Below are 9,337 nucleotides of genomic sequence, written 5' to 3' on the forward strand. Positions count from 1 at the left end.
GAGAGGAAGGTGAGGGGCCTCAGCGGTGGGGGTGGGCAGCACATGTAGGCTTCAGCACACAACACTGCGCATGGTCTGGGCTGGAGAACAGGAGTGCAGGGCCACCAGGGAGCAGGTCCTTTGGCTGCCAGTGGAGGAGTTTGGGGATCATCTCCCTTATGAGCAAGTGGCCTGGGACATGTGGCATGAGGAAGGCATGTGTTGTCGCAGTCCATCTGGCTGTGCTGGCCCTGTTCTCCCTACAGAGTCTGGAACTGTGCATGTCAGTGTTCACAGAGGAGCAGCTGCAGCAGCAGGCACAGGGTGCTCTGCATGTCCCTCTGCCCTACCATGGGCATAGCCTGGTGGGGATTGTGGGGGTCTTGGCTTCACCTAGCATCTGTAAATCTGAGCTCTTACTCCAGCCACTCCCCTGAGCTGAGCTGAGCTGCTGTGTCGTCTTGCTGGCCTGGGGCAGAGCAGCTGTGCAGGTCACTTGCTGTCCTGGCTGGCAGCATGCACATGGCCCGGCAGGGTTTGTGACGCATGATCCAGGAGCATCCTGCTTGGTGCACAGCATACAGGTCCTGCCCACCAGCAGTCGTGGGAGCTCCACATCTCACTCCTTCTCTTTGCTCCAGGCCCAGGACATTGAAACACTGAAAAAATTCCTTCTCAACAAGAAGCCTCACGTGGTGACGATTGCAGGGGAGAACAGGTCAGAGCGTGCCCCGGGTCCCCTGCATGCAGTGCCCAACCCCCCTCTCCAGTGGCCTCCTGTTGCTCCTGCAGCAGAGCAGAGGGGCTCTGCCAACATTGTTCCTGAAGTGGGGGAGGAGGTTGGCCCTCGGCTCTGAGTCTAGTGCCTGCTCAGCCCACAGACCGCGGGGCCTCAGTCAGTCCGGACCCACAGGAGCATGCTCCTCCCAACCAGGCAGAGGAGGGCAGCTGGCTGAGCCCTCACCCCATAGATGAGGTTTCCAGGCCTGCCAGGACAGCACCATGCCTCTGTAAGGAAGGTCCCACTGCAGGCTGCAATGGGACTGAAACTGTCTGGAGACATGCTGGCCCTCCCTGGGCTCACTGGCTAGCTTTAGATCAGTGGTGCCAAGGGCGTCACTCCACAGCAGCCAGACTTGCACAGGAGGGATAAGAGGCTAGAGAGGTGACACCCCTGCCAGGTAGATGGCTCAGATCAGCAGGTTCCCTTTAGTGCCCAGCATGGTTCTCCTCTCACCCCCTTGCCTACATCTCCCCAGGGATGCCCAGATGCTGATGGAAGATGTGAAGCGGATCGTGCACGAGCTGGACCAGGGGCAGCAGCTGTCCTCCATCGGGGTGGAGCTGGTAGACAACGAGCTGGCTATTCTCTACATGAATAGCAAGAAGTCAGAGGTAACCCACCTGCTGCTGCTGTTTGCCTCAGCAGCTCACGGCCACAGTCACCGCCCTCCCCAGGCTCCTTTCCAGTGGCCTCTGCTTCCCCTGGGAAAGCCTGTCTCTCTCAGCAGAAGACACATTGGTGCTGTTGGCAGCTACACTTCAGTCTGGCTGGGGCTGGGGCAAGCTGGACATTCTGATCACGTTTCCCTGTGGTCACAGACACCATGCAACAGGGGTGGGTGCTTGAGGTGCCTGTTGGCACAGCTGGACAGAGGTCAGCTGCTGTGACTCGGCTGGTATAGGGAGGAACCAGGCTGTCCCTGAACATCCGGTTTCTGGATGTAGCAGAGTCCCGGAGCCTTAGAGCCCTGCCCTGAGTCCTCCCAGCTGGCAGGCATCGTCACTCCTATGACTGGGGACTGCATGGGGCTGGCAGTAGCGATCTGGTGCTGCAGGCAAAGGCTCATGCGCCGCTGCCCTTTTGCAGAATGAGTTCCGGGACTACCCACCCCTGCTGCGCCAGGCGGTCTCCCTGGCTCGCCGCATTCAGGACCCCCTGATTGAGTTCGCCCAGGTCTGCAGTTCCGACGATGACATCCTGTGCCTGAAACTGCACCCTCTGCAGGTAACTGTCCCACCTGGGCCCTCTGGTTGCTTGCAGAAGCCACTGGCTGGGAGTTTAGCAGCGAGGAGAAGACTCTGGGCTGATCCAACCAATGCCACAGCTCCCTCGCTAGCAGTCAGCAATCGTCTGCTCCCTGCCCTTGGATGGACCAGCCAGGGCTTCTCCAAGACCATCCCCACTCATTGCATGTTGGGGCAATGGCGTGTCTCCAGAGAAGCAGATCCAGTTGCATCTGGCACAGTGGGGCCTGTCTTGTGCGCCTGTCCCTGAAATGAGAACCCCTTTCTGTTGGCAGGAGCACGTGGTGAAGGAGGAGCTGCTGAATGCTCTTTACTGTGAGTTCATCAACCGGGTAAATGAGGTGGGCGTGGATGTCAACCGAGCCATCGCGCACCCCCACAGCCAGGCCCTCCTGCAGTATGTCTGTGGCCTGGGGCCACGCAAGGGGACTCACCTGCTGAAGGTAAGGGCTGCACTAGGTCATCTAGAGCCTATATAGCATTGAAGCCACTGTGCATGAAGCAGCTCCAGGCTCCATTCCAGGGCCCAAGCCATGTCCCTTCCTGCTCCTTCCTGCTCATGCTTGTCAGGTAGCAGTGTCTGCATGGCTGAGTGTGTGTGCAGATGCACTGCTAGTGACCCTGGGCTGTGTGCGTGGGCCAGTCCCCGCTTCGAGTAAGGAATTGGATCTACTGGTCCTAGTAAGTTCCTACAGGTGCCGTAGGATCAAGGTATGCTGTACCCTCGCTGCAGGACAACCCCTATACCTTAGAAAGCAGGAGGTGAAAGGCCCAGTGCCTGGCCTCTCACTGTGAACAATGGGTGTCCTGGTGGGGGAGAGGGACCATGCATCGCAGCTCACATAGCGTGCCTTGGAGAAGCCTGCCTGTCAGTGGGGCTGGAGCCAAATGAGCCCTAGTTGGCTTAGCTGTGCCACATACTCAGTGTCTGTGGACCCTTTAGTTCATCCTGGGACCCTTCCAGCTTGCCTTGAATATCAGCCTGCCTTCCACAGCCCTGGTGCATGCTGGCAGCCAGAGTAACATCGCTCTCTTCCCTTAGATCCTGAAACAGAACAACACACGCCTGGAGAACCGGACTCAGCTGGTCACCATGTGCCACATGGGGCCCAAGGTCTTCATCAACTGTGCTGGGTTCATCAAGATCGACACAGCGTCACTGGGGGACAGGTTAGTATCAGGCCGTGCCCAACGCGTTGTGGTGTACGGTGCCTGGGGCCAGCTGGAAAGAACTGTGTGATACAGAGGCCGCAGGACCGCTGGTGCCACGGGCTTTCAGCCCCAGAGGAGTGACTTTAACAGGGTCTTAGTCTGATTTTCCCTCATCGGCTTGACTGATCAGTGTGTGCTGCAGAGCACTGATTCTGGTAGCTCTGCCTTGGGTGTCCTATGTGGACAAGAGAAGCCAGAGCTAGGAATCATTCTTCCTTGGCCTTAGCCTTATCCCCTCAGTAACCCACTCAACTATGTTGGGGGACTTTAGTTTTAACAGCCCTAAACCCGAGGTAATAGCATAGGACAAGAATCCAGCTGGCTCTTAAACTGGTAGAAGTTTGCCCTGAAATGTAGAGAGCACCAAGTCATTTTCAAGTGAGCGAGCCAAAGGACAAAGTGGGCAAAAGGGGACAGCTACAAACCAGTTTCTAAATCTGTGGCCAGGCACCCTATTCCCTGAGCTCGCTAGGCAGGGACTGCGCTGCTTCTAATGCTGTGTTATCCGTGCCGTTGCTTCCTGTCGCACCTTTGGAAGGGGGTTTCTGGGAACGGGGCAACAGTGTGACCCCTTATGCCTGGGTTTCCCACGCTCCCTCCCTGGGAGTTCTAGGCTTGCAGCTGTTTGATTGTCTGCAGCCTGCTCTAATTGCTTACTGGCCTCTGGCTGGCAAACGCAGCTCCAGGCTCCTTCGGGGTCCCTGTCTGATGCACCACTTTGCCTCTTCCAGCACGGATTCCTACATTGAGGTCCTGGATGGGTCCAGGGTCCATCCCGAAACCTACGAATGGGCAAGGAAAATGGCCGTGGATGCCCTTGAGTACGATGAATCAGCAGAGGATGCAAATCCCGCCGGAGCTTTGGAAGAGATCCTAGAAAACCCCGAACGCCTGAAAGACCTGGATCTGGATGCCTTCGCTGAGGAGCTGGAGAGACAGGTCTGTGCCGAGGTTATTGGCCTGGAGGAGGCATGGGGTAGAGCTCCCATCCAGCCTTGGCTTTTCCAGTGCACATGGCATGGGGCAGTTCTAGCGGGACTGCCACCCCGTGTGAGATAGAAATGTTTGGAACTTGTACACACAGGGCTACGGCGACAAGCACATCACTCTGTACGACATCCGAGCTGAGCTGAGCTGCAGGTACAAGGACCTGAGAACCCCCTACCGCTCTCCGAACACGGAGGAGGTCTTCAACATGCTGACCAAAGAAACCCCAGAAACTTTCTACATCGGTACGTCCCGACTGACCGAGTCTGCAGGGGGCAGGCAGCAGGGATCTCTGAGAGAGTGCAGGGGCTGTAGCTTGCAGTAGTCTGGTGACACAGGGCTCCCCTTGCTAAGGAACCAGTCCATTTCCACAGCCTTTCCCCATGCCATGGCCACCAGTGGTCTTGCAAGAGCAAGGCCGTCCTGAGCCATGCCACTAGCCCCCAGGGAGGCCTGCTTGACAGCCATGCCACCTGGGACTCCAGGCAGGGTGCTGCCAGCACTAGAGCTCTCCGTGGTAGTTCTTTCCCAGTTTGTAGCTTTCTGCTTCCTTCCGCAGGGAAAATGATCATCAGCAACGTGACAGGGATTGCGCACAGGCGGCCGCAGGGGGAGAGCTATGACCAGGCGATACGGAACGATGAGACCGGCCTGTGGCAGTGCCCCTTCTGCCAGCAGGACAATTTCCCAGAGCTCAGTGAGGTAACCTGTGTGGCCAGCACATCTCTGGCTGGTGGGCTGCTGCCTGGGGTGCAGCAGCAAGGGGCCTTGTGCAAAGCCTCGGGGCTCCCAGGTAGGAGCTGTGTCCGTGGTGTACGCAGCAGCCCCACGCAGTAGGACCAAAGCCCAGCAGGCCCTTGCCGCTTGGTTCCTGCCTCCCTAAATCTTAGTGGCTTCAAGGGGGCTTAGTGAGCCTGGAGGGGAGTGAAGCAGCCTGCTGGCTATTCCTTCCCCAGGGCTCCAAGCAAGCTCACGTGGGGCCTGGAATCCAGTTTCTTGCTGACAGGCCCCCACTGGAGTTGAGGGAACAAGGTGGTCCTTGGCTACAGTTTCTCCGTCTAAGACCTACCCTGGGCTGCCCGCTCGGGTGTGCAGCTCTGCCCTGGGCTGTTCTAAAAGCAAGCGGAGGCCACACTGGATCCTTTTCCATGGAATCCATCCCTCACAACAGTATTGTGCTCTCAAATCTAAAAATGATCAGGCCATCCGGGCTGCAGAGGAGACCTCCAAGCCAGGGGCTAAGTGGTGCAGGAGCACTAGCACTCACTCCCATGGTTCACTTGATAACCACCCTCCCCCCCACTACCACCACCGGCCTGTAGTCTCTGGACTGGCTGCTGCAGGTGGGGAGACCCTGCCAGAACCCACAGCATCCAACTGCCTCATTCTTGGGCTGCCTTTGGAAATGTGTTCCCGTGCTGAGCGCCTTGTTCCTTTGCTTGCTGAAGGTGTGGAATCACTTTGACAGCGGCTCCTGCCCTGGCCAGGCAATTGGGGTGAAGACACGGCTGGACAACGGGGTCACGGGCTTTATACCGACCAAATTCCTCAGTGACAAAGTGGTCAAGCGCCCGGAAGAGAGGGTGAAGGTAGGAGAGTGGCATTGCCACCCCTTCGGCTCTGGCTGGCGTCTCAGGAGCTGGGCTGGTGGTGTGGAGTTCTGTTAATCATGCTGCTGCCTGTATATCTTTGTAGCCATTGCATTCACTTGTGGGCCCTAAATCAGGAGCGACCCTGGGTTTTTGTAGCTTCCTTCTCCCAGGCTGCAAATCTCCCCTGGTGCTGGTGGGAACCGTGTGACTCAGCCTGCTGTGCTGCAGGAGGATTTATGGCAGTCTGAATGGGGCCCAGAGCCTGGGAGGCTAGAAGGCATTCCAGTGAAGAGCTGGCCTTTGTCTCAGGCTTTCTAAAGAGCTGCAGCTAACTTCCCCTGGCTCGTGGCTGCTCTCCCAGCGGGGCTGTCAGATTGCTGCAACTCCTTCCGAGCGGGGGTGCGGGCTGTTAGCAGTAGAGTCGCGCGAGCGTAAAATCCAGGCAGACAGAAGTGCCCATCTGTAGGGCCTCTTGGTCCTGAGTGACCTGCTCGGGACCGCAGCCTCCTTGCGTGGCACTTGGCCAGACCACGTGTAGGTCTGACTCCTCCCAGTCTCTGCAGCGTGCTTGCCCAGCCCTTGCTTGTACAAAAGGGTCTTTTTGGCAGGCTGGGAAATCAGCCCCTCCTAGCCCAGCCCTGTGGCCTCTGCACAGACTGCCCTGCTGCTTGCCCCTTCGCCCCTGGTTCCAGCTCTGCTGCTGCCATTGCTGGGGCTGTCATCAACAGACAAGGAAGAACAGTCTGTGCATTTAGCAGCACTCTGCACAGTCAGTGCCTGGGGACACCCATCTCCAGTGACCCCCAGCCCCTCACCACCACGGGGGGAGGCGCTTGTAACAGTTTCGGAGGGAGAGGAGACGGCGGGTTAAGCTGGCCTGTGTACGTTCGTTGTACAGTGTCCAAGCACAGCAACGCTACACCAGGTGGCCCCTGAACCGCGCCTGCTGCCTGACCCTGTTTGCCACCCCTGCAGGTGGGAATGACCGTCCATTGCCGGATCATGAAGATCGACATCGAGAAGTTCAGCGCGGACCTGACCTGCAGGACATCCGACCTGATGGATAAGAACAACGAGTGGAAGCTGCCCAAAGACACCTATTATGACTTCGACACGGAGGCCTCTGACCACAAGCAGGAGGAAGACATGAAGAGGAAGCAGCAGCGCACCAGTGAGTCTTCCCTGCCAGGGCTCCTCTGCCATCTTCAGCCTGCATCAGGGAAGAGCGATGCAGTGGGGGTGATGCAGGAGCCTCATGGTGCGTCTCGTGTCCCGTAGCTTACATCAAGAGGGTGATCGCCCACCCCTCGTTCCACAACATCAGCTTCAAGCAGGCCGAGAAGATGATGGAAACCATGGACCAAGGGGACGTCATTATCCGCCCCAGCAGCAAAGGGGAGAACCACCTGACAGTCACCTGGAAGGTGAACGACGGCATCTACCAGCACGTGGACATCCGTGAGGAGGGCAAGGAGAACGCCTTCAGCTTGGGCTCTACCCTCTGGATAAACACGGAGGTAAGAGCCAGGCAGAGGCCCATCTCCTGTGCCCTGCTGGCTGACGGGATGCGAGTGCTAATTTGACACAGTCCCCACAAGGCTCAGCACGGTCCTTCTGCAGGCCAAGGGAGCCATTTGGGACCTCCACAAGGAGCCAGGTAGTTTAGCAGCAATGTGGCAGCTGTGCCCCTGAGCCGCAGGAGCAGGTGGGGCACCCTGCTGCGGGCACATTGCTGGCTCTGAGTGGGTAGGGTTGGCTCCCGGAAGAAACTGAGCCCAGCTTGAATGAAAGCGGCTTTTTCACCATGTTTGTTCACAGGAGTTCGAGGACCTGGATGAAATCGTCGCCCGCTACGTCCAGCCAATGGCGTCTTTCGCCAGGGATCTACTGAATCACAAGTACTACCAGGACTGCAGTGGCGGAGACAGGAAGGTGAGCCGGTCAGTGAGAGGGAGCAAGAAGCTGCATCTGGGCTGGGCTCTCTAGCCTCAAGACAGGTGCTAGCCACAAGTCCTCATTAAGGAAGGGGGACGCTTGACCTGGGCAGGTCCCACAGGGACACTGGGTTAATTGCTTCCCAGCTGCGGACCAAGCTGGGGAGCGTGGGCTGGAATAGCACAGCAGTGGTCCCAGGGGGGAGTGTCGGGAAAGCCAGAGTACCCGAGGGGTCACGCCTACTGCCCTTGCACTGCCCTCAGACTGCCTCTGGCACAGCCCTCAGTATCTCACTGGGTCTCTCTCTCTCCTCCTCCTGCAGAAGCTGGAAGAGATGCTGGTCAAAACGAAGAAAGAGAAGCCGACTTTCATCCCATACTTCATCAGTGCCTGCAAAGATCTTCCTGGCAAGTTCCTGCTGGGGTACCAGCCTCGTGGCAAACCCAGGTGCGTGGTGCAAGCATGCCCGCTGGGTGCAGCCAGTGCCTGGCTTTGGGGGCTGAAGCCTGATGTGTCGCCTCAGTGGGCAGGCTTCTGGCCCTGACGGTGTGAAGCAGCACGTGATGTTGTTCCCTCTGCAGGATAGAGTACGTGACAGTAACGCCGGAGGGCTTCCGGTACCGGGGACAGATCTTCCCAACGGTGAACGGACTCTTCCGCTGGTTTAAGGACCACTATCAGGACCCCGTGCCAGGTGACCCCCCAGATCCCCGCGGCCGCAGTTCTGCGTGCTCACAGCACGTCCCAGGGAAGAGAGTTGCATTGTGGAGACAGGGCAACAGCCTGGCTCCGTTCCCCATTGACGGTGCTGGTCTCGGGCGATGGAAGTGGATGTGGTGTCTGCTGGCAGCCTGCTAAGACGCACACGTTGCAGCAGACTGTGCCGTATGTTTAGTTGCCTCTTAAAACTGCTCAGAACAGCCCTGGGCACAAACAGCCCCTCTTCCCATGGGTGCACAGAAGCAGCAGCCCCCAACCTGCCTCTGGTGCCATGGGTCCATTGGAGGGAGCTGCCCTGGGGAGGCACAGGCCACCTGTGGGTCAGGCCCCCTTGCAGAGGTTTCAAAGCACTAGCTTGAAGCTTCCCTCATCTAGAAGCACCTCTGAAGAAAGCAGCTGGCAGGGCCTGTTTTGCCCTTCCTGTTCTGGCCTCGCATTCATGCCAGCCCTTGCTCCTGGCCTCAGCATGGGATTTGCACCCAGTGAATGCTCACAAGAGCCTTGCTTGCAGCTGCTCAAAATCCCTGGTTGCAATTCCACCACTGATGCCTTTCTTTCTCATCTTCTGCCCCAGGGATCACCCCCAGCAGCAGCAGCAGGACCAGGACTCCAGCCTCCATCAATGCTACTCCTGCTAACATCAACCTGGCTGGTGAGTTCTGATCTGTGCTGTCTAACCTGACATACCACCCCGCGTCCGAGCCAGACTCCCTCCTGGGTATTTGCCACCCCTGACACTGGCATCTGTCTTGCAGATCTGACCCGAGCGGTGAATGCCCTGCCTCAGAACATGACGTCGCAGATGTTCAGTGCCATTGCCGCAGTGACGGGCCAGGGGCAGAACCCCAACGCTACGCCCGCACAGTGGGCGTCCAGCCAGTACG

The 9,337-nt window shown here is 58.2% G+C and overlaps 1 protein-coding gene across 1 annotated transcript in view; it reads left to right on the forward strand.

Annotated features, from left to right (window-relative positions):
- The window catches only part of SUPT6H (SPT6 homolog, histone chaperone), a 23,845-nt gene that overhangs the window by 10,875 nt on the left and 3,633 nt on the right, over positions 1-9,337 (forward strand). Inside the window, exons 19-35 of the mRNA XM_025214594.1 lie at positions 1-9; positions 621-697; positions 1,239-1,374; positions 1,850-1,987; positions 2,283-2,450; positions 3,050-3,177; positions 3,951-4,158; positions 4,304-4,451; positions 4,766-4,908; positions 5,655-5,795; positions 6,774-6,969; positions 7,077-7,315; positions 7,617-7,730; positions 8,056-8,180; positions 8,315-8,427; positions 9,028-9,105; positions 9,209-9,337. Of these exons, the coding sequence (XP_025070379.1) occupies positions 1-9; positions 621-697; positions 1,239-1,374; positions 1,850-1,987; positions 2,283-2,450; positions 3,050-3,177; positions 3,951-4,158; positions 4,304-4,451; positions 4,766-4,908; positions 5,655-5,795; positions 6,774-6,969; positions 7,077-7,315; positions 7,617-7,730; positions 8,056-8,180; positions 8,315-8,427; positions 9,028-9,105; positions 9,209-9,337 (2,290 nt within the window). The remainder of the gene's footprint in view (positions 10-620; positions 698-1,238; positions 1,375-1,849; positions 1,988-2,282; positions 2,451-3,049; positions 3,178-3,950; positions 4,159-4,303; positions 4,452-4,765; positions 4,909-5,654; positions 5,796-6,773; positions 6,970-7,076; positions 7,316-7,616; positions 7,731-8,055; positions 8,181-8,314; positions 8,428-9,027; positions 9,106-9,208) is intronic.

Source organism: Alligator sinensis, unplaced genomic scaffold (genome assembly GCF_000455745.1).
Source record: "Alligator sinensis unplaced genomic scaffold, ASM45574v1 scaffold1244_1, whole genome shotgun sequence".
Taxonomy (NCBI): domain Eukaryota; kingdom Metazoa; phylum Chordata; order Crocodylia; family Alligatoridae; genus Alligator; species Alligator sinensis.